Raw genomic sequence first — 24391 nt, forward strand, 5'->3', positions numbered from 1 at the left:
AAGTGAGATAGCTAAGTCAAAGGATATTTGTATTTTTAATAATACATATTGTCTGATTACTTTGCCCAAACGTAGCAGTGTGTGAGTATCCTTTCTTTGGCTATTACTGAATGTTGTCAATCTGATAGAAGAGAATGATATCTCATCATTGCTTTGATTAGTACTTTCTTGAAAACTGGTGAGGTATGGAGCATCTTACATATATTTATTAACATTGTAATTTTCTCTCTGGATTCTTTATTTGTGGACATTGGCATTTACTTTCAGTTGGGTTATTTGCTGTTCCCCTTATTAATCTGAATATTAGGCACAATTGATAATGTTTCTTAAAATTGTACTTATTTTAGAAAAAGTTAGAAAATTGCAGCATAAGAGAAAGTAAAAATCACTTATCTGTTCACACAGATAAACTCCTCTTAGAGTTTTGATACTAATATTTTTCTAAGGATATGTATATATATCAAATTTCCTACCATAATGAAATTTTATGTGGCATGTTATAGTTCCACCACTACATTACATATGATTTTATTAATTTTAAATACAATATAGGAAAAATATGAAGCAATATAAAAATGTTTTTAAAAACACAGATCATGACTTAATTCAGTTGATTACATGACCCACAGTTTGAAAACCATTGCCCTAAACCAGGGTTTCCCAGCCCCCAGGCCATGGACAGGTACTGGTCTGTGGCTTATTAGGAACTGGGCCACACACAGCAGGAGGTGAGTGGCAGGTGATCGAGTGAAGCTTCATCTGTATTTACAGTGGCTCCCCATAGCTCCCATAACTGTCTGAGCTCTTCCTGCTGTCAGATGAGTGACAGCATTTGATTCTCATAGGAGCCCAAACCCTATTGTGAACTGTGTGTGTGAGGGATCTAGGTTGTGTACTTGTTATGAGAATCTAATGCCTGATGATCTGTCACTGTCTCCCATCACCCCCACATGGGACCATCTAGTTGTAGGAAAACAAGCTCAGGGCTCCCACTGATTCTACATTATGGTGAGTTGTATAATTATTTCATTATGTGTTACAATGTAATAACAATAGAAATAAAGTGTACAAGAAATGTAATGCACTTGCATCATCCCAGAACCATCCCTCCACCCACCCATCCCCCCATCCCTAGTCCATGGAAAAATTGTCTTCCATGAAACTGGTCCCTGATAACAAAAAGGTTGGGAATCACTGCTTTAAACTATGTAAATATATAACCTTGGCTTACACCTGTAAGCCCAGCACTTTGGGAAGCTAAGGCAGGAGGATGGCTTGAGCTCAGGAGTTTGAGACCAGCCTGGGTGATATAGTAAGACCTTGTCTGTATAAAAAATTACAGAAATTAGCCAAGCATGGTGGCATACACCTTTAGTCCCAGCCACTGGAGTGGCTGAGGCAGGAGGAGGAGCGCTTGAGCCTAGGAAGTAGTGGTAAGATTGTACCACTGCACTCCAGCCTGGGCAACAGAGTGAGACCCTGTCTCTAAATAAATAAATAAATAAATTATGTATACAGATACACACACACACACACACACACATATATATATATATATGTATAAAACCTTGATAAGTAAAAACCAATTTTAAAATATAGGAACATAAAATTTATTTCTTAATTTAATAATTTCAAACCTTCTAAAATTTTACTTACGTTTTTAAAAGACTCATTATTACTAAAATATTCAAACATCTAAAAGTAAATGAGGTCAGGAGTTTGAGACCAGCCTGGCCAACATGGTGAAACCCTGTCTCTACCAAAAGTACAAAAATCAGCCACGTGTGGTGGCAGGCACCTGTAATCCCAGCTACTCTGGAGGCTGAGGCAGGAGAATCGCCTGTACCTGGGAGGCGGAGGTTGCAGTGAGCTGAGATTGTACACTGCACTCCAGTCTGGGTGATAGCGTGAGACTCCGTCTCAAAAAAAAAAAATTAAATTAAAATAGGGCCGGGCGCGGTGGCTCAAGCCTGTAATCCCAGCACTTTGGGAGGCCGAGGTGGGCGGATCACGAGGTCAGGAGATCGAGACCATCCTGGCTAACACGGTGAAACCCCGTCTTTACTAAAAAATACAAAAAACTAGCCGGGTGAGGTGGCGGGCGCCTGTAGTCCCAGCTACTTGGGAGACTGAGGCAGGAGAATGGCGTAAACCTGGGAGGCAGAGCTTGCAGTGAGCTGAGATCTGGCCACTGCACTCCAGCCTGGGCAGCAGAGCGAGACTCCGTCTCAAAAAAAAAAAAAATTAAATTAAAATAAAATATAAAAATAAAAGTAGAGGAAATAGTATAATGAACCCCAGTGTCCCCATCCTCCACTTTTATAGCGAACACATTTTGCTAAATTTATTTATCCCTGTCTACTTAAAAAAATAAAATAAAATAAAAAACTCCTAGATTATTTTTAAGTGAATCTCAGGCTCATTGTATTATAAAAGTTAGTCTTTGATTATAGAGAGACAATAGATAATGAAATTGTAGTTATATTTAAAAAGAAAAGAGACCTTATAGTTAACAAAATTAGCCATAATTTTATGTCATCTAATGATCTACATTCACGTTTACCCAGTTGTCTCAAAAATGTTTTTTATAGCTGCTTTGTTTGAACCTGCATGCAAACAAGATGTGCATGTTATTCATGATTAATTAGTATTTTAAGTCTCATAATTTATAGTAGCTCTTCTTGCCTTTTAAACATTTTATTCCTTTTTTTTTATTGGAGAGTACACTGCATTTTCAATTTGGCCAAATGCTTCCTTTAGGTGTTAGTTAGCTTGTTCTTCTATCCCTCTTATTTCCTTTAAATAGTAATTAAATCCAGAAGTTTATTTAGATACAAATTCAATTCTTTGGCAGTTGTACTTAAAAGGTTATGGTGGAAGCTGCTATATCTTGAAGTTTCTGTGGGCAGAAATTTGGGAGCATCTTGGCTTGGCAGTTTTGGTTTGGGGTCTCTCATAAGATTGCAATGAGATGTTAGCTAGGGTTGTAGTCATTAGAAGGCTTGACTGGGGTTGGAGAATCCACTTCCAAGGTGGCTCCCTCACATGGCTAGCAAGTTGTTCTCTTGGTGGGAGGTCTCACTTATTCTTTACATGGGTCTTCCACAAAGTTGCTTAAATATCCTGACAGCCTTGGCGGCTGGCTTCTCCCAGGTTGAATGATCTAAAAAAGTAAGGTAGATGCTGCATTGTCTTCATGACTTAGTCTTGGAAGTCACATTATTCACTCTCCAATATTCTGTTGGTCACACGGACCATCCTTGAGTCACTGTGGCATGGCATGGATGCCAGATAGTGAGGATCATTCAGGACCCTTTTGGAGGCTGGCTACTGTCAATGATTTCAATTTCAATTTCAGAGTACATGATTTATACATCTTTGACCTTATCTTTCTTGTAAACTAAAAGCCTTGGTTCCTAAAATATTAACATAGCTTATTTTGTTCTACCATATACATGTAATAATTTCAAAGTAACAATGCTAATTTTAATTGCCAACAAGACTACTGAATGCAGTTTAAGATTTCTAAGTGATTCCTTTTGTCCTTAAAAAAATATACCCCCCAGCTGTATATAGTCGGTATACTGTTTTGTAGACAGTTTATGTAACCAATTTGATAAACATAAATCCACCTAAATGTGGATATGTTTCTAGTTTTTTAGGGATTGCTTTTTTTCCCCCTTTTTGATTTAATGATGTATTTTAATTATATAAAACGTGTACTTGGTTTCAAACTCTAAACTATAAAACAGGTACATTCAGAATAGTGTCACTTCCATTCCTTTTTTCTTGTTCTCTCTCTTACCCATGGGTAACTATTTTAAATGTTTGTTTCATCCTCCAACATTTCTTTTGTACATATTCACCTTCCCCTTTTTTTTAATAAAAAAAAGGTAGCAATGTTTTAAGTGCTCTACTCTACCTTTTTCTTTTCATTTAACCATACACGCTGAAGTTTACTCCATGTAAGTAGACAAAAATCATTCTCTCATTTTATTGCTTAGAGGCACTGCACTGTGTGGATATACTATAGTTTATTCAGCTACTTTCCTAGTGATAGATGTTTTCATTGTGTAAATAATGCTGCATTGGATAGCCCTTTGCATACTTCATTTTGTATTTTGGCCAGTGAATTTTTGGTACAAGTTCCTAGAATTGGGATTGTTAAGTTGAAGGGAAATGCTGAATGTGATTTAGCTAGATATTGCCAAATTTCTCTCCAGAGGGCTTGTATTTGTGTGTTTCCACTACCAATGTATGAAAGTGTTTCTTACAGCTTTGTTAATAGTCTCTGGAGTTCTACTTTTGGATTTTTGTCAATTTCGTATTTTGGTCAAGTTTTAGTTTGGGAAATTAATTAATTAATTAATTAATTTTGAGGCAGAGTTTCATTCTTGTGCCCAGGCTGGAGTGCAATGGCATGATCTCGGCTTACTGCAGCCTCTGCCTCCCGGGTTGAAGCAGTTCTCCTGCCTCAGCCTCCCGAGTAGCTGGGATTACAGTCATGCACCACCCCATCTGGCTAATTTTGTATTTTTAGCAGAAACAGGATTTCTTCATGTTGGTTAGTCTGGTCTCGATCTCCTGACCTCAGGTGATCCACCTGGCTTAGCCTCCCAAAGTGCTGGGATTGTAGGCGTGAGCCACCGCGCCTGGCCATAAATTTTTATTACGAGCAAAGTTAAGCTACTTTGCATTCACTTAGGGGCACTTTGCTCTTTTTTCAGATGAGCTAATTGTCTCTTTTTCTCATTGTTTTGTAAGGTCGTTGATCTTTTTTCCCCCTAATTTAGAGAGTTTTTATTTTATATACATACATACATACATACATACATATATATGTGTGTGTGTGTATATATGTGTGTGTGTGTGTGTATATATATATATATATATATATGAGAAGAGTGAGAGAGACAGAGAGACACAGAGTCTTGCTTTGTTGCCCAGGCTGGAGTGCGGGAGCACAGTGGCACAATTGCGACTCACTGCAACCTCTGCCTCCCGGGTTCAAGCAATTTGCCTGCCTCAGCCTCCCAAGTAGCTAGGATTACAGGCGCCCACAACCATGCCTGGCTAATTTTTTTTTTTTTTTTTTTTTGCAACAGAGTCTCTTGTCACCCAGGCAGGAGTGCAGTGGCAGGATCTCAGCTCACTACAAACTCCACTTTCTGTGTTCAAGTGATTCTCATGCCTCAGCCTCCTGAATAGCTGGGATTATAGGGATAAGCCACCATGCCTGGCTAATTTTTGTATTTTTAGTAGAGACAGAGTTTAACCATGTTGGCCAGGCTGGTCTCGAACTCCTGACCTCAAGTGATCCACTTGCCTCAGCCTCCCAAAGTACTGGGATTACAGGCGTGAGCCACCGTGCCTGGACTGTAGTTGATACTAATAATCACTCTGCAGTATAAGTTGCAGCTAATTTTTTTCCAGGTTGCTATATTCTGTTAATTTTGCTTGTAGTATTTTTAGCCATGCAGAGGATTTTTATTTTTACATAGTCATATTTATTACTTCTTGGTATGAATTATTTCTTGATTCCTAGTTGGAACTTTTTTTTCTATTCTTAGATTATTAAAGAATTCTGTGTTTTTTTAAAAGTACTTTTATGGTTCTTTAAAAAAAAATTTAGATAACTGATTCGTTTGCTTTTTTTTTTTTTTTTTTGAGACTGAGTTTCACTCATGTTGTCCAGACTGGAGTGCAATGGCATGATCTCAGCTCACTGCAACCTCTATCTCCCAGGTTCAAGTGATTTTCCTGCCTGTGCCTCCCCAGTAGCTGGAGTTACAGGCACCCACCAGCACATCTGGCTAATTTTTGTAATTTTGTAGATTAATTTGCTTTTATGCTGGTGTATAGTGTGAGAGACAGACAAGTTTTATCTTTTTCTGGCTATTCAGTTATCCCAATACCAACATTTAAAAAGTCCATCTTTTCCCCACTGAATTGATATACCATCTTTATCATATAGTAAAGGTCCATATGTATGTGAATGTATTTCTGAATTTTCTGTTTTATTTCGTGTTTATTTACCAGCATCACACTTTTTAATGATGGAAATGTATACTGGATTAATATCTGGTAGAGTGTGTACACATACCCCCTTTCTCTTTCAGGTGTTACTTTGCTATTCTTAGTTATTTTTCTATGTGGATATACATTACAGAAAAGCAACCAATAAGTATCTTGAAAAATTTGGCTGTGTCTAATTTATAAGCTAACATAGGGATAATTAACATCTTTATCATGTTTAGCCTTGCTATCCATTTGCTCGTGTGTACTTTTCTGTCTTGTAAGAGTGTTTATAGTTTAAAGGATTTCTCACGTTTCTTATGTGAGCTGGGACTACAGATACACACCACTACACCAGGCTAATTTTTGTAGTTTTTGTAGAGAGATAGGATTTCGACATGTTGCCCGGGCTGGTCTCATGTTTCTGACCTCAGATGATCCACCTGCCTCAGCCTCCCAAAGTGCTGGGATTATAGGCATGAGCCACAGTGCCCGGCCATCTTTTGCTTTTTGAATATTGATTTTTCTTTTTTTGAGACAGAGTCTCTCTCTGTTGCCCAGGCTGGAGTGCCGTGGTGCGATCTCGGCTCACTGCAAGCTCTGCCTCCCTGGTTCACACCATTCTCCTGCCTCAGCCTCCCAAGTAGCTGGGACTACAGGCGCCCACCACCATGCCTGGCTAATTTTTTGTATTTTTAGTAGAGACTGGGTTTCACTGTGTCAACCAGAATGGTCTCGATCTCCTGACCTCGTGATCCGCCCACCTCACCCTCCCAGAGCCCTGGGATTACAGGCGTGAGCCACTGGGAATTTTTTTTTTAATCTCATACATAATACCTAGCCTTTCCTATTAAATATTACGTTGGTTGTTGGTTTCAGAGAGGTACCATAATAAACTTTTAAGAAAGACTCCTGTTGCAAGTTTACCAAGAGTTCTTTGCTGTTTTAAAAATTAGGAACTTATCTGAACCAAGTTCAGATGCCTTTTTTTTGTCTTGGTGTTAGTTTTTCTGCTTTTCACAAATGTAATGAATTCTATTTCTCATTCAGTTTGTGTGTAAGTTTCATTTAGGATTTCTGAATCTCTCATAAGTACGTTTGTATAGTTTGTGTGTGTGTGCTATGTGCTGTTTTAGGTTTTTGTAGAAGGACTAAGCTGTTTTTTATAAAATAAAGTTGTAAATTCAAATTATATTGTTTTTCCTCAAATTCTTGCCTTTAGGTACTCTGGAGCTGTATAAACAGAATTAAATTACATGCTTATTGAAGCATTTAGAAGTCACCTAACATCTTTCTTGGCCTGCACTCTTTTTTGTTGTTGTTGTTTTAAAGCAGTTCTTTTACCAGCTTTTAATTTTTTGATAAACTATATTGATTTTATTCAGCTTCTAAGAGACAATTTGATGTCTAAAACATTAATTGCACCTAGAAACTATACAATATGGAGAACAGCAGGGTGATTTTTTTTTTTTTTTTAATCGTAACTGTTTTTTGGAGGGGAGAAGAAAATAGGTTAGATGTTTTCGTTGGGATTTATTTATTGATATTATTAAGTCCAGAGAGAAAGGTGAATGTTAAAAGTAACAAAGTAACACTTCTTTTCAAGGATTAATTCTTCCTCCACCAGCCTTTTATTGTTAAAAATTGTGAATTTATAGAAAAGTTGTAGGAATAAGTTTTTAATGTATTAATTATTCTCATTCTTAGGTGCATTTTATCTGGTGTTTGAATATATGGACCATGATCTGATGGGACTACTGGAATCAGGCTTGGTTCATTTTAATGAAAATCACATAAAGTCATTTATGAGACAGCTCATGGAGGGTCTGGATTATTGTCATAAGAAGAACTTTTTGCATAGAGATATTAAATGTTCCAATATCCTTCTAAATAATAGGTATGGTTATGAACTTTATATATATTTAAAATGAGTTTTACCATGGACATGTACATGGAGAGAATAGCCTGGAAACTGTAGCGGCGGGGAATGTCGGGGATAGTGAGGGTTGAAAGTTACCTATTGGGTACAGTGTCCAACATTTGGGTGATGGGCACCCTAGAAGCCTAACCCCTACTATTAAATTTCTAATACCCGTGTCACAAACAAGCACATGTACCCCCGAATCTAAAATTTTTAAAATAAAGAAAAGATACAGTGTTACATGACGTTGCACCTTGATTATGTTAAAAAATATTTAAAATTTAGTTTACTTTATACAAACTATTTAAAAATAATCAGGCCAGCCACAGTAGCTCACGCCTGTAATCCCAGCACCTTGAGAAGTAGAGACAGGCGGATCACTTGAGGCCAGAAGTTCAAGACCAGCCTGGCCAATGTTGATGAAACCCTGTCTCTGCCAAGAAAATACAAAAGTTAGCCTGGCGTGGTGGAGCACACCTGTGATCCCAGCTACTCAGGAGGCTGAGGCATGAGAATTGCTTGAATCCAGGAGGTGGAGGTTGCAGTGAGCTGAGATCATGCCACTGTACTTCAGCCTAGGTGACACAGCGAGACTCTGGCTCAAAAATAAAAATAAAAAATAATCACCAATATTATAGCTTGGGATACCTCAAAAGTTGTGTTAAATATCTGTTAGTGGCCGGGCGGGATGTCTCACGCCTGTAATCGCAACACTTTGGGAAGATGAGGCAGGCCAATCACTTGAGGCCGGGAGTTCGAGACCAGCTGTGCCAACATTGTGAAAAGCTGTCTCTACTAAAAATACAAAAATAAACCCGGTGTGGTGGCACACGCCTGTAATCCCAGCTGCTAGGAAGCCTGAGAAACGAGAATCGCTTGAATCCCAGAAGTGGAGTTACAGTGAGCTGAGATAGTACCACTGCACTCCAGCCTGGGTGACAAAGCAAGACTCGGTCTCAAAAAAAAAAAATCCAATAATAGTCTGTAATGCATATAAAATAATACTTAGTTTACTTTTCTGTTTGCTATTTTTCCAAGTAATGTGAATGGATCATCTAATAGCAATATAATTTCAGCTTTAGGCTAAGAATAGATTTTAGAAAATTTTAAAAAAACAGTCACAGTTGTAAAGTGAACTTTTTGGAAGTGTGTACACACACATACACATTCACATATTTAAAACTTATGTAAATAAGCTTATATTCGTAACAGCTTATATTTGAACCCTGGTAATTCTCTTGTAATTGGTACTGTTTGTTAATTTAAATAAGGCATGCCTGGTTCTGATTTTAATTAATAGACAGTGTTCTATGCACCTAGCCCCTCTAAAACTGGAGAATTAAACAAATTAAAAGTGATGTCACTTAGTTCTTGTGCACTGTTACCTTGAACAAGAAATTTGTCTTACTGCTAAGTAATAAAAATGATCTCGTTTTATTTTGTTTCCATTGAAGTGTGCTTTTCTAAATAGGAACTGAATAGTAATAAAATACTATTCTAATATTATAATACAGTAATTATAATAATCATATTGCTGTAAGTTTGACTATCCAAGGATTTATTTTTTTGTTTTGTGAATTTATCCACTAGTTGCTTTTACCTGTATTACCTTGATGATATTGAAGTGTGAGCAGAGTTAACGTTTACATAGGTATTTTTTCTTACCAGTTCTAGGCATAGAATATAAATGTGTATTGTCAATTTAGAGTAAATTAATACTTTTTGTTCATCTTGTCTTTTTTCTACCAGAGGGCAGATAAAACTTGCAGATTTTGGACTTGCTCGATTGTATAGCTCAGAAGAAAGGTAAGCATACCTTCAAATGAATATTGTAGATATTAGAGTTTAGTATTTGAAGCTATACTAAGAATACCTTATTGATAGTTTTATTTTTTAAAAGAGAAATTTACTTTTCATGGTTAGTATTTAAAAAACTGAAATTTTATACCATATTGGGTTGATTATTGTAATTACAATATTTCACACATTATCTCAATTTAAAAATTGATCTTTAACACAGGTAAAAATGATTTTTAAAAAATATACATCTTTAATTGTGACTGAAGTGAACTTATACTTAAATTTCTAATGTGTATTCAGATATTAAATATTCTTAATGAAAACCTTTTAAATTGTGTTTTTAAACTTATAAACTTTGTTTTCATTATTATTTTACACAGGTTTTATTGTTATATTTACAGTTCTTTGTTTTTTTAACTCCCTAGAACCCTTTATTTAAACCAACTGTTGTGAGGATGTTCAGTGTATAAGACACAAAAAGGTAGAAATTTTCTGGCTAAAGTTTGAGTATATACCCAACTTGGCTTTCTTTGTGCCTGGTGGTAGTGAAATGACTTGTCTTATTAGAACTAATATGGGATTTCAAAATAAAATATTTTTGTACAATAGTAGGTTTTATGTAAATAAAATATAGAATTAATTTTGCTTAATAAATCTTTAGTCCATTTACTCCATTCCTTTCTTGTCTTTATTTATATATATATCTCTCTCTGAAATAATATATTTAAAGAATTTTAAAATTATTTTATGACAATTCTGTCATTTCTTTAGTATCACCATAATTTAATATAGTGAAACATCAGTTGATTGTAGTCTTAGGAATAGATGTTTACTTTCATTTAATCTTTGCTTTTTTCTGGTTAAAGGAATAAACAAAAACTCTCGTTTGAATTTTTCAGAGTAAAAAGTCTATGTTTTTAAATCTTGCAGTGCCTGTGACATAATTCTGGAAAGTATTTTCATTATATAGTGCTCTAGAGTAGAGGTTTATAAGTGATATGTTTTGGATCCATTCAAGTTCCATGAAACCCCTCAGAAAGTGTGCTGTGGGCCGGGCGCAGTGGCTCATGCTTTTACAAATCCCAACACTTTGGGAGGCAGAGGCGGGTGGATCACTTGAGGGTCAGCACTTGGAGACCAACGTGGCCAACATGGTGAAACCTCATCTCTACTAAAAATAGCTGAGCTTGGTGGTGCACGCCTGTAATCCCAGCTACTTGGAAGGCTGAGGCACAAGAATCACTTAAACCTGGGAGGTGGAGGTTGCAGTGAGCCGAGATTGCACCACTGTACTCCAGCAAGACTGTCTCCAAAAAAAGAAAGGAAGGAAGGAGGGAGGGAGGGACAAAGGAAGGAAAGAGAGACAGAGAGAGAGAGAGAAAGAGAAAGAAAGGAAAGAAAGTGTTCTGTGGATGGGGTTTTGTGATTGGACCTCCAGTCCTCTGTACTGACTTTCACCAGAGTTACTTGGTTTTTAGTTGTTTTGACTGCTACACTTAAAATTAACATTTTATTTTAGGAAAGGGTTGTATGAGTGTTTTTTTTTTTAAGTTTAAAACTGTTTTAAAGCTCAAAAGCTGTACCCCTCATTTTGCATTTGAGAGAATTGAGACCCAGAAAGGGCTGAGTTACTTTCTTTTTAATTTTGAAATATGTATACATTGTGAAATGGCTACATTGAGCTAATTAATATGTATTACCCCACATATTTTGTGTGTGCCAACTCTTAAAAATCTACTCTCAACAGTTTTCAAGATTACATTGTTATTAAGTGTAGTTACCAAGTTGTACAATAAATCTCTTGAATTTACTTTTGTCTAACTGAACTTTTATATCTTTAGGCTAGCATCTTCCCCCCATACTCCCTATGCCCAGCATCTGGTAACTCCCAGCATTCCTCTCTACCTCTATGAGCTGAGGGTTTTTGGATTTCACATATAAGTGAAATGATGAGTTATTTGTCTTTATGTGCCTGCCTTATTCCACTTAATACATTGCGCTTCACGTTCATCCATGTTGTCATAAATGACAGCATTTCCTTGTTTTTTTAAGACTTGAATAGTATTTCATTGTGCATATATGCCACATTTTCCTTTTTTTGTTTTGTTTTGTTTTGTTTTTTTGAGACGGAATCTCTGTCGCCCAGGCTGGAGTGCCGTGGCGCAGTCTTGGCTCCAGGATTCAAGTGATTCTCTTGTCTCAGCCTCCCGATCGCTGGGATTACAGGCCGCATTTTCTTTATCCGTTCATCTCTTAGTGGACACTTAACGTTGATTCCCTATCCTGGCTATTGTGAAGGGTTGAGTGACTTTAAAGATCAAAAAATGTTGGCAGAGCCAAGGGTGTATAGCTAAGTTTTCAATTCCCAATTTTTTATTCTTTCTATCATATATAATAGTGCCTCTTGGTAGAAGTTGAAAGAAAAAATTGATCTGAATGTGTACTTAATCCAAAGCTTCACTTGAAGTATATATTTTTTTCTTCTGCTGTTTAAGAAGCATATGTATTTATTTTATTTGAGACAGAGTCTTGCTCTGTTGCCCAGACTGGAGTGCAGTGGCGTGATCTCAGCTCACTGCAACCTCCGCCTCCCGGGTTCAAGCGATTCTCTGGCTTCAGCCTTCCGAGTAGCTGGGACTACAGACGCGCACCACCATGCCCAGCTAATTTTTATATTTTTTAGTAGAGACAGGATTTCTCCATGTTGGCCAGGCTGGTCTCGAACTAGTGACCACAAGTGATCTGCCTGCCTTGGCCTCCCAAAGTGCTGGGATTACAGGCATGAGCCACCATGCCCAGCTGAGAAGCATATATATAACTAAATTAATGTGGCTATTATTTTGGGCAAGTTCTGGTTAATTAAGAATTCTAAGTGCTAAGCTGGTTGAGATTTCACTGTAGTTAGATTTTGCTTAATACAAGTTTGTGTCTGTCGTTAATTATGTAAATCCTTTTCTATGAAATGGAAAACAGCTAATTACCATTTTAATCTAATAGATTCTTGATATGCAGATATTTGTGCACATTTGGAATAGATATGTTTCAGAAAAGCTGATTATAAAGCCAAATTTTATATTATCAGGCTCAATTTTCCTATTCATTTTCATTTTAAAATATAATTTGGGTTCCAATGGAGTGCCAGGGGTGTGGCGTGTTCACTGGGCCATGGTCCCTGTTGCCCTGCAAGATTGATGTAGAAATTTTGAGTTTAGAGAACCAGAGTTTTAAAGTCCCATAACTTTGCATCTTTGGGTAATATATACTGAATTTTTCTGCTCAGTTAAATGTGTAAGAGGAAAATTCAGTCTGTCATTTTGTTTTAAGAGCAAATATCCTATCATTATGGGGTTTATATACTCCTTTAAAGCTTCTCTTTTTTTTTTAAAGAGAATAATTGTGATTTATTTAGAATCTCCTGGAGTAGGCTTAATATAATGGAATACCTTTAAAATACATATATTGCTCTAGTGAACCTTAATAACATACTGATTTTAAAAGAAATCTACCTTTAACAGATTGTGTTGTCTCAAATTTTCTAGATATTTTTTGAGATAAATATACAACAAATGATTTTTCATTCATATTTCTGCTTCGTTATAGAGAGCCAGGTAGGGCCTTACTATAATACTCAAGCAAATATAAAGTCACTTTGAAGTGTTTTTATATTCTAAGTAGTTAATATAGATTGAATAACTGAAGTGCTCAAGAATTTTGTGTAAGGTTTTTTGTTTGTAAATAGAGCAGATTTCAGCTTACCACTGTAATAGCATCAACCACAGCTCTCATTAGATTTTGGATGTTACTTTTTTGAATTTGAGGAAAACTGGGTGGAGTTACAGCTAGCACTTGGGGGAGTCTGTGGCCAATGTGGATCTGCTCTGTCATGTGCCTATTATTGAAGAAAGAAAGAGAACCACTGGATTAAAAGTAGAGGGGAAAATTATTTCTTTCGATTTGAATCATTTTCTCATTTTGAACATTGGTATTTATACTTTGTCCCATTCTGCATTGGGAACTTTAAAACTTGAGAATAGAGGTTTTTACCCCATTTCTTCGTTTAACTGTTCATCTTGTAGTATCTTTTCTTAAGTATGATTTTTCTGACAGCTGCAGTGTTTCCCTCTTCTTAGTTTTTATTTTACCAAGTCATTGCTCAAGTGGTTTTCAAAAGGATGGAGTATTTTTCTCTCTTCATGTGACTGTCCTGTGTGAAAAAAATGTTTTCCATATTAATTGAAATTAGCTTCATTTTCTAGAGAAGAAACTATAATGTAACACTTTATTTATTTATTTATTTATTTATTTATGAGACAGAGTATCACTATGTCACTCAAACTGCAGTGCAGTGGCGTGATCTCGGCTCACTGCAACCTCCGCTTCCCCGATTTAAGCGGTTCTCCTGCCTCAGCCTCCTGAGTAGCTGGGATTACAGGCACCTGCCACCATGCCCGGCTAATTTTTGTATTTTTAGTAGAGACGGGGTTTCACCATGTTGGGCAGACTGGCCTCGAACTCCTGACCTCAAGTGATCTACCCACCTCTGCCTCCCAAAGTGCTAGGATTACAGGTGTGAGCCACTGTGCCCGGCCCTGAAAAATGTATCTTTAATAATGTTTCTGTGATCAAAATAAAATAGTTTTTTAAACAATAACCAGAAAGCATACTACGTTTCTGTATGATGATCCAATAAGGAGAGAGAAGGGAAAAATGAAAAGGGCCTTAAAGTATTATGCTAGCTCACTAATACCACCCTCCCAAAACGCACACACCTTTTTGAAGGCAGTATCGCCATCTAGTGGCTTTTCAGAACATTGTTATTGAAAGCAAAACTAAATTTTCCCAAAGTTGAAGGTATTAATGAGAGAGGAAGGCAGTATTACCGTATTTTATTCTTTTGTGTTTTATGTTCCTTAAAACATTGACTGCATTCATGGCAAGTGCTTGGTTGATTCTGATCTGGGAGAAGGTGATCCTCATCTGGAGGATCCTCCTGATATGGATGAGTGCAGGGAGCTTTGGGGATTCTGGGTAATAAAACAATCTTCTGAGAATCACTAGACAAAGATTGGAACCATGGTAATAAAAAAAAATTACTAATAACAGGTGAATGACTGTAAATAATAAGATTAAACAAGCTTCAGGAAAGGAGATCTCATTTAGATCACTGACTTTTAACTGTAAGATCAAGATTAAATTGTTCTCTCTTCAGCTCTGATGGAGTAGTCTTCATTTTTGAGCATATAAAGTGGAAAGAATTCCCCCTTCCTTCTGTTGGGGGAGTGTCATCCAAGACATTACTGCCAAATACTTACAAAACTGAATTCCAATCCTTGGTCTTTCTTCTGGTCTCCAGACCTTTTGTTTATTGGAAATCTCTACCCAGGTGATCTGGGTACCCTAAATTAAACCTTTATTTCATTCCCCAGAAAAATGTCCACTCCTTTTCCTTTATTTCCTGTTTTAGTTAAAGGTACCCAGTCACCTTCTCATATAGGCCATTGTAAATAGAATTGTATTGGTTTTTCTGCCGTCTGGTCTTTTTCCCTTATGTTCTTGTCTTCTGCCATTCCAGCCCCCCAGATAATAGCAATGTTGAACTATTTGTAGTTCCATAAACTTGCTGTGCTCTTGAGTGCCTTTGTGAATCTACATAAGCTTTCTTTTTGTATGTAATTCTACTTCCCACCTGAGTTTGACAAATTTGTTTTTTTTTCTTTCAGTGTGCAATTCAGGCCCTACCTCCTTTGAAATCTGTCCTGAATCCCACAGGCATCATTGGGCACATCTTTTTTTATGTGTTTACAGTATATTATTCATCCTATGTATTATTTATAGTACATGATTATAATTTATATTATCACCTTTTTTTTTTTTTTTTTTAAAAGACAGAGTCTCGCTCTGTCGCCTAGGCTGGAGTGCAGTGGCGAGATCTTGGCTCACTGCAACCTCTGCCTCCCAGGTCAAGCAATCCTCTCACGTCAGCCTCCTGAGAGGACTACAGTTGTGCACCCCAAGCCCGGCTAATTTTTGTATTTTTAGTAGAGATGGAGTTTTACCATGTTGGCCGGGCTGGTCTCGAACTCCTGACCTCAAGTGATCCACTTGCCTCAACCTTCCAGAGTGCTGGGATTACAGACGTGAGCCACCACACCCAGCCTACCACCATACTTAATTGCTCTAATAAGTGCAGTTATTAATTGCTGTATAAGTGTGTATTTTTGTTTCGTTTAACCATCTGCTAGTGCTTACTTAGCACAGTGCCTAGCTCAGAGTTTCAATAAATAGTTACTGCTTATAAAGAAAGGAAAAGGAAAGAACAAACTTAACATTTGTGTACATTATTATACATAGTTTCCTTCACAAGAATTATTTTAAAAGAAAGTTGAGATGGATGATGTAGGTATCATTATTCTTATGCACATTTTAAAGATACAGAAACAAGTTTAGAAAACTGAAGTGCATTTTCAAGCACAACCAATACACAACCAATAAGTAGTACAGCTCAGGATCTTTTGTCAGATTATTTTCATTATATGGGAGTGCTTCCCTGGTAAGACTCTGAATTCAGCCTTTATTTCCTAGAAGTGTCTTCCAGGTAGAGAACTCTAGGGGCCTCTCAAGTCTGCTTTAGAGGTACCATTAGGCTGATGACAATTTTTAGAGTTCTTTTGTAGTAAAGGGTCTGCTGAATTTTGCTTTTTGTCTTTGCATCCTCCAAATATAATATTTTTGACAAATGAGGTATGCTGTAGTTTTGATCTTCCAGCAGATTAGCAAGTTATGTGATATTTCTACTTCTGAATCTCCCTTAGTCATACTGGATTTAATTATATTTTAAGCAGTTTGAAAGCTCTTGAAATATCTAGTGAGAAATCTATAAACAAAAAATATTTTGATAGAAACAGATATTTAAAATTACTTGTAATTTTTCACATGAAAGTTTTATTAAAGTCTGATGATTTTAATGTTTTTTTTTTTTTTTTTGAGACAGAGTTTCGCTCTTGTGCCCCAGTCTGGAGTGCAGTGGCACAATCTCGGCTCAGCGCAACTTCTGCCTTCTGAGTTCAAGCGATTCTCCTGCCTCAGTCTCCTGAGTAGCTGGGATTACAGGTGCCTGCCACCACACCCAGCAAATTTTTGTATTTTTAGTAGAGACGGGGTTTCACCATGTTGTCCAGGCTGGTCTTGAACTCCTGAACTCAAGTGATCCGCCCGCCTTGGCCTCCCAAAGTGCTGGGATTACAGGGGTCAGTCACAGCACCTGGCCTGACTTTAAATTTTAATATTTGGTTAATCATTTAAGGTTCAAGGAAAAACAAAAGAAGGTGTTACTTTCCTGGCAGACAGACAAATAGTGTCTGCCTTCTTTTCAAAAATAGTAATGAGATTTACAAATGAAAGTATTTAGCAGAAGGCCTGGCCTTGGTGGCTCTTGCTTCTAATCCTAGCACTTTGGAAGGCCAAGATGTGAGGATCGCTTGAGCCTAAAAGTTTGAGTCCAGCCTGGGCAACATAGTGAGATCTCTATTTAAAAAAAAAAAAAGTAAAAATTGAAATGCACAATAGTTAACGTTGAGACCATTATTTTTGGGTCTTTACAAAGTTTAGTTTCTTGCCATCCAATAACAACTTATTGAAGTTACTAAATTTTGTTTTTCCAATTTAATGGCAGAAGGACTGTGTGTGTGTGTGTGTGTGTGTGTGTGTGTGTGTGTGTGTGTGTTTCTGGGTTATTGAGTTTATTGATTGGAATTGATCTAATTATGTAAATAAACTGGAGTGGTTCATTTCATTTTTAGATTTTTCTTTTTTGTGTGATAACACCTAAGAACTTGACTGTATGTTTTTCAGTCCTGTTTCTTTTTCATTGTGAGTTAATTTGCTTTTTGTGCAAATACTGGGTATAGACACATCACGAGAATGTAATTTGTTTTTTAATCCATGAAAGTAAAAAGCATCGTATATGTAGTGTCACATCAGTTTGCTGCTTCTCTGTGTGATCTAAACAAGATCATCTCTACGATGTTGAATATTGGTAGCCAAATCTAATAGAGCAAGTTTGAAATACTCATTTTTGAAGATTCTGGATGGTTTTTTTTTTTCTCCTTTTTTTCTTTTTTTTTTTTTGAGACAGAGTCTTGCTCTGTCGACCAGGCTAGGATGCAGTGGTGTCATTTAGGTTCACTGCTACCTCTGCCTCCTGGGTTCAAGTAATTCTCATGCCTCAGCCTTCTGAGCAGCTGGGATTACAGACATGCACCGTGATACCTGGCTAATTTGTTTTGTATTTTTAGTAGAGACGGGGTTTCACCATGTTGGCCAGGCTGGTTCCGAACTCCTGGGCTCAAGCAATCCTTATGCCTCCACCTCCCAAAGTGCTGGGATTACAGGCATGGGCCACCATGCCCGGATGGATTTTCTTTTATTTGTCTCTCTTTGGATAATGTATTTTCATATTACAACGTGGTTTAATTTTTCTGGGCTTTAAATTTCCTGGAGCCAAAACATAGTTTCAGTCTCTTTTACTTTTGTCTTTACATTTGTAAACGGTTAACGAGATTCAGTATTAGCATCCTAATCATTACATAGATTTTTGTTTGATTGTCTACTGTATTACTGAATTGGGCGATACCTGAAATTGTCCTTATTCTCTTCTAACTCCACTTACCTTGGAACTTGCTTTTATGATTAAATACTTCTGTCTGCTCACTTTCTCAATATTTGCTTCTTTTTCATTAGAGAGGTAGAAAGTGAGGCATGGTACCTATTTTGCAAAATTTTTGAATAAATCATCGGATGTTTTTCCTTGTCCTTAGTAATGGTCATTTTCATTGTCTTTTGTCATTGTTACCTTTTAAAAGCTTTTAAAAAAATAGTTTATTAAAAATATTTAAAATACAATTAAAGCACCACTAACTTCTTTAAAGTTTTCTTGCCAGCTCTGTTCTCTCCCTGGCTTTATCCCCTTTCTCTGGAAAATGAACATTTGCTCACCTCCCTCAGGGAACTGAAGGTTTAGTGTGATTGGAACAAAAACCAAATTATAATGGATTTTATAGGCCTTGTGTAGATATTCTCTAGATGGAAGCAATGTGTACTATAGGCATAACATACTCATGTTTTATTTCATACTATCACTTTGATTGCACTTTGGAAAGTGGTTTGGCCTTACAAGTCTGGCAGCAAGAACAATCACTTAAAAAAGCTGTTGCAGTAAATCTAAATAGGATGATTATAGCTAGAGCCAAGGAATGGGCACAAGTATTGGAAAGACAGATTAATTATATCATAAGGATATAGAATTGTTAGAACTTGATGGTTGCATGTGTTGTGAGATACATCCCTGCCTCTACCCCTTACTGTAAGGTTTCTGCTTAAGCACCTGGATGAATGATTTGTTGGTTAGGATAGTCTAAACTTTTGTAACAAAGAGAACCACAAAAGTTAGTGGCTTAAAGAATGGGAAGTTTATATATGTATTTCTCACTTAATAATCTTGAGTGGTGGCTGGGCGTGGGGGCTCACGCCTGTAATCCCAGCACTTTGGGAGGCCAAGGCAGACGGATCACCTGAGGTCAGGAGTTCAAGACCAGCCTGGTCAACATGGTGAAACCACATCTCTACTAAAACTATAAAAATTAGGTAGGTGTGGTGGCAGACACCTGTAATCCCAGCTACTTGGGAGGCTGAGGCAGGAGAATTGCTTGAACCTAGGAGGCGAAGGTTGCAGTGAGCTAAGATCATGCCACTGCACTCCAGCCTAGGTGACAAGAGCAAAACTGTCTCAAAAGAAAAAAAAGAAAAAATATTGAGAGGTTGTCGGTTACCTTAGCGCACAATTAAGAATATTTAACCATATCACCAAGTCAAATGGTGACTGCTTCAATATAGCTATTCAGAGAAGCAGATTGGAAGATCTGCCATCTTCTACACATGCCTTCCAAGGCTGGTGCCAGAAGTGAGAAAAGAGAAAGGAGGAGAGTAATGAGCCAGGCCTAGAAATGACACTTACCACACATGCTTATGTTCCACTGGAGAGCACTTGGTCATGTGGCCACACCTAACTGCAGTGAGGATGGGAGATGTAGCGGAGCTGGACAACTGCCATAGAAGGGAGGAATAACAGATTTTTAGAGGATAGCTATGAGTATCTGCCACGAATGGTGAGGCTGTTTGCTGAGACAGTAAAGAAGAACAGAGATGCAGTTTGTAGCAAAAGGTAATAATGTAGGTACTTAGAGGACTTCTAAATTTGTTTGTGATAATAAGAATGGGCAAGTAAGACAGTTGATCTTAGTAAGATGACAGCATCAGTTGGGAAAAAAGTGGTTTTGTTTCTCTGTAGCACTGTGATGATAGAGGAATTTAAAAAGTTATTTTTCTTGGAAGATATCAAAAGGAGGAAAACAGGAGTTCAAGATTGTGTTTATTGCTATGTAGTTATGGTATATGAAAGTATTAATAAGTTAGGCAATGCATATGTAGGGTGAGGAATTTAAAATAGCTAAGTGCTACAAAGCAAATAAAATAATGACTGTAGTGTCAAAGTAGGGGTGGTAGTGGCTGATTGGATAATTTTCATTAGGGTAGTTAAGATAGACCTCTTTTAGGAAGTAAATTGGAGCTAAGACCAGAGTGATGAGAAAGGGAAAACTTAATGAAGACCTGGGCCACGAACATTCCAAGTACAAAGGAGAAGGAACTCAGTACTGCCTGGGAACAGACTTGGGAAGTTTAAGGTCAAAAGTTGCCCAGTGTAATAGGAGGTAAGATCTTCGGTATACAGTCCTATCAACTGAAGTAAAGTTTAAATTTTATTTGATTGCACTGGGAAATCACTGGGCAGTTTTAAGCAAGTAGGTGATACCTGCTTTTATGCTTAATAAAAAAACTGAAAAGAAGTTAAGGGTAGCTGGGCATGGTGGTACACGCCTGTAATCCAAGCTACTCCACAGGCAGGAGAATTGCTTGAATCCAGGAGGCAGAGGTTGCAGTGAGCCAAGATTGCGCCACTGCATTCCATTCGGGGCAACAGAGCGAGACTCTGTCTCAAAATAAAATAAAAACAAAAGCAAAAACGGGTGGCGGGGGGTGCGATGAGAGATGGAGGCCAGGAAACCAGTTAAGATATTGTTGTGGTCATACCAGTGAAAAGAATAATGACTTGGACTAGGTATTTGGATTGGGGATCTATTTTGGATGAAGAATTGGCGGAAGTTGTTTGGAAATCTGAGGAAAAGATGAATCAAGAATGACACCTGGATTTTTGACGTCAAAAGCTGGGTAGGTGTTAGAAAGTGGATCCCAGATTTCTTTTGTAGGTTTGGTAAATTTTTCTGCAGTGGATTGTGAATGTCATAAAGATGACATGCCATTTTGTGTGTATAATGAATTTAGTTTACTGAAGACTCTCTTTGTCTCAAAACAGTATAGATTATAGTATAAAAGAAGTACATGGGAGGGTTGCCTTCAAGCAGGAGGAAAGAAGTACAGACTTTATCATATGTTGTTGGAAAAATGAAGCATTTTAGAGCTAGTTTAGGTATTTTATATGATTTTTTTTTTCACTTAGAATGGTCTTTAACAAAGGCAGCAACCCTGCTTTATAAATTTTAACTGGGATTATCCAGAACCCCCAAATACTTCCAGGATCTAGGATTTTGTGCTGTTTTTCTATATATATCTAGACCAATAAGAGGTTGAAACACGTGCCAGCAGAGGGGCACACTCCTTATTGCACTGCTTGGTTTGTTGTGGATACAGTGCAGCTTATCAGGCCTGAAGGCAGGGAAGGCCATAACCGTATGTCATCTTACCTGCCCTAAATCTCTGGAATTCCTGGGATTGTTTTTTGTTTTGTTTTGTTTTTTGAGACAGAATCTCGTTCTGTCACCTGGGCTGGAGTGCTGTGGTGCGATCTCGGCTCACTGCAACCTCTGCCTCCAAGGTTTAAGCAGTTCTCTGCCTCAGCCTCCCAATTAGCTGGGATTACAGATGCGTGCCACCATGCCTGGCTAATTTTTGTATTTTCAGTAGAGACAGGGTTTTACCATCTTGGCCAGGCAGGTCTTGAATTCCTGACCTCGTGATCCACCCACCTTGGCCTCCCAAAGTGCTGGGATTACAGGTATGAGCCACTGCGCCTAGCCTTCTTGGGATTGTTTAGAGGCAAAGTATTAGAATCTATCAGTGAACAGATAGTCTTTGATCTCTACTCCGTTGACACTTCCTTGAGTGTAAAAATAATTTTTAGAGTGTGGTACTTTTTGTTTTATAAAAAGTATGTATCAGTCTGAATGCTTGTTTGCTTCATAAATCAAAGAATTTCCATACTTTCGAAATCACATTAAGTGTTTTCAAATTCAACTTCCTAGGTTAAATTTTACAGCTGAATGTTTTCTCTCAATCTTTGCCTGGTTCTTATTTCTTGTCTAACAGAAACTAAGCATTTAGAAAGGCCATTAAGTAGTATACATTAAATATTTTTCTGTACAGTTAGAAATATATTTCATGTGATTTTGTGTTTAATCATTTTTGAAAATTTACTATTTTCATGTCTGAATTAATAAAAAATTATAACAATAAATTATATTCTAGTTTTAACTGCTATGGTGACTGCTAAATATTGCATTAGATGACGCTACATATTGCCTAGAATTTGATATACAATATCTACAATAATCTTTTATTTAGATATTCCTTTTTAGACACCTGAATTTGTTTAATTTCTCTACAATTCAACATACTTTTAATTTTTAAGATGTTTTTAAAAATACAAGACACTAAAAATATTTTTTAAAATAAAATAATTAACTATTTGCAGATAGATTTATATAAATTTAAACATTTCCTTGAGCCTAGTTATCCAGTTGCACTTTTATAACACCATTGTATAGGTTTGATATACTCATAGATCCTTAACATGTTTGAGAAATTAGTTGTCATAATTTTTACAAATTTTGTTATTCCACCCAGTTAATCATGTGCCATCTAAAGTTAGAGGGCCATATACATTAAGGTGCCTGATCTGTGCCCAGCATTGTTTTGGGCTTTGTGTGTGGGGTTCATAATAAAGAATGTTACAAGGCTTTTTAACTTTCTAGGAAAATAAAAATAGGGAGTTCAAGACAGGTAAGTATGATGTAAATTTAAGAATGTAAAGATAAATATATTTTTAATAGAGATTAGACTTTATGAATTTGCATCTTTTACTGTGTTGTAAAGGAAGCATAGCACTTGAATGAGAAAAATAGGGAAAGGATTTTATTCAAAGGGGGTAAAGCAGCTGGGCTCAGTGGGTCACACCTGTAATCCCAGCACTTTGGGAGGCTGAGGTGGGCAGATCACCTGAGGTCAGGAGACCAGCCTGGCCAACATGGTGAAACCGCATCTCTACTAAAAGGACAAAAATGAGCCAGGCGTGGTGGTGGGTGCCTGTAATCCCAGCTACTCAGGAGGCTGAGACAGGAGAATCGCTTGAACTCCAGCCTGGGTGATAAGAGTGAGACTCTGTCTAAAAAAAAAACAAAAAAGGAAGTAAAGCATAAAGAGGTGAGCATAGTTTTAAAGAATTATTAAGTTCAGCTTAACTAGAGTAGCTAAAATTTAAAAGACTTGCTCATTATGTGAAGATAAGTGATTCCAATAAACAAGCAAAAATCACTGAGAAAAGTACATTAATAATGTAAGAAAAACCTAATCTTAATTTACTACTAAAAATATTCATCTTATACTATCCTCTTTTTGCAATTTTTACCAAAGTCAAATGTTTTTGCTGGCTTTGGAGCACTGTTAAGTAGAGTCTTATCTGTGTTAATCCTAGAATGCCCAGATTGATAGTTTTATAACACTAGTGCTTAAATTATTTGGAGAAATTTGGCTGGATGGGGGCAGCCTGGAACTGCAAATCTATAGGTGGCAAGAGGGAATTGCTTTCTAAATTGAATGCTCCATTTCCTTAACAAGACTGGTCCAGGACCAAGCCAAGCTTAAATAAATGGGCTTGGAATACAGCCTTTCTGGGGAATTTGCTGTGGCTTTTGAGTCCTTGTGATTTGGAAAACATCTGGATATAAAGAGATGTTTATAATTGATCTGAATACATATGTGATCTTCCTGAAGTAAGTAACTACAGATCAGCCAAAGAACCTCCTCTGACTACTTAGGATTCTCTTGAAGCATGTCAATCAGCTAGAATGTGACCATTCTCTGAGCGTTTACATTTCTGAGCATTACATTCTCTGAACACTTTACGTTGCCAGATAATTTGTGCTGTGATAGTCAAACCTGACTCTATTATAACTTGACTAAATAATCTTTTCTGTGGCAAATAAAGAGGTAGCAGTATATTTATGTCCTCTTTTCAGAAGGTAATAAAAGAATTATTTGATAAATTACCATATGTATTGCTACTTTGCAGAGTAGACCTCAAGTACTATAGTCTGCATTTCTGTGCTTTTTTCTATTCACATACACCAGTGGGTATGTAAATCAGTGAAAAATTGCCAAAAATATGATCATTTGAAAACTCTTGTTAGGTGGTCTCTATTTGAATTATATGTTGTCATCCATTAGTAATTTACAAGATTTGATCAGAACCAGTCAACGCTCTTTAAATCAGTTAATCCCATTAAAGGTTTTTATGGAAAGGAAAAA

General features: G+C 37.0%; 1 protein-coding gene across 2 annotated transcripts in view; it reads left to right on the plus strand.

The window, feature by feature from the left end:
• Positions 1–24391, plus strand: part of CDK13 (cyclin dependent kinase 13) — a 138878-nt gene that overhangs the window by 78898 nt on the left and 35589 nt on the right. For both annotated transcript variants that reach the window (XM_031665375.1, XM_021935857.2), the window contains exons 6-7: positions 7723–7912; positions 9686–9742. In XM_031665375.1, coding sequence (XP_031521235.1) covers positions 7723–7912; positions 9686–9742 — 247 coding nt within the window. The remainder of the gene's footprint in view (positions 1–7722; positions 7913–9685; positions 9743–24391) is intronic.

Source organism: Papio anubis, chromosome 4, assembly GCF_008728515.1.
Source record: "Papio anubis isolate 15944 chromosome 4, Panubis1.0, whole genome shotgun sequence".
NCBI classification, from domain to species: domain Eukaryota; kingdom Metazoa; phylum Chordata; class Mammalia; order Primates; family Cercopithecidae; genus Papio; species Papio anubis.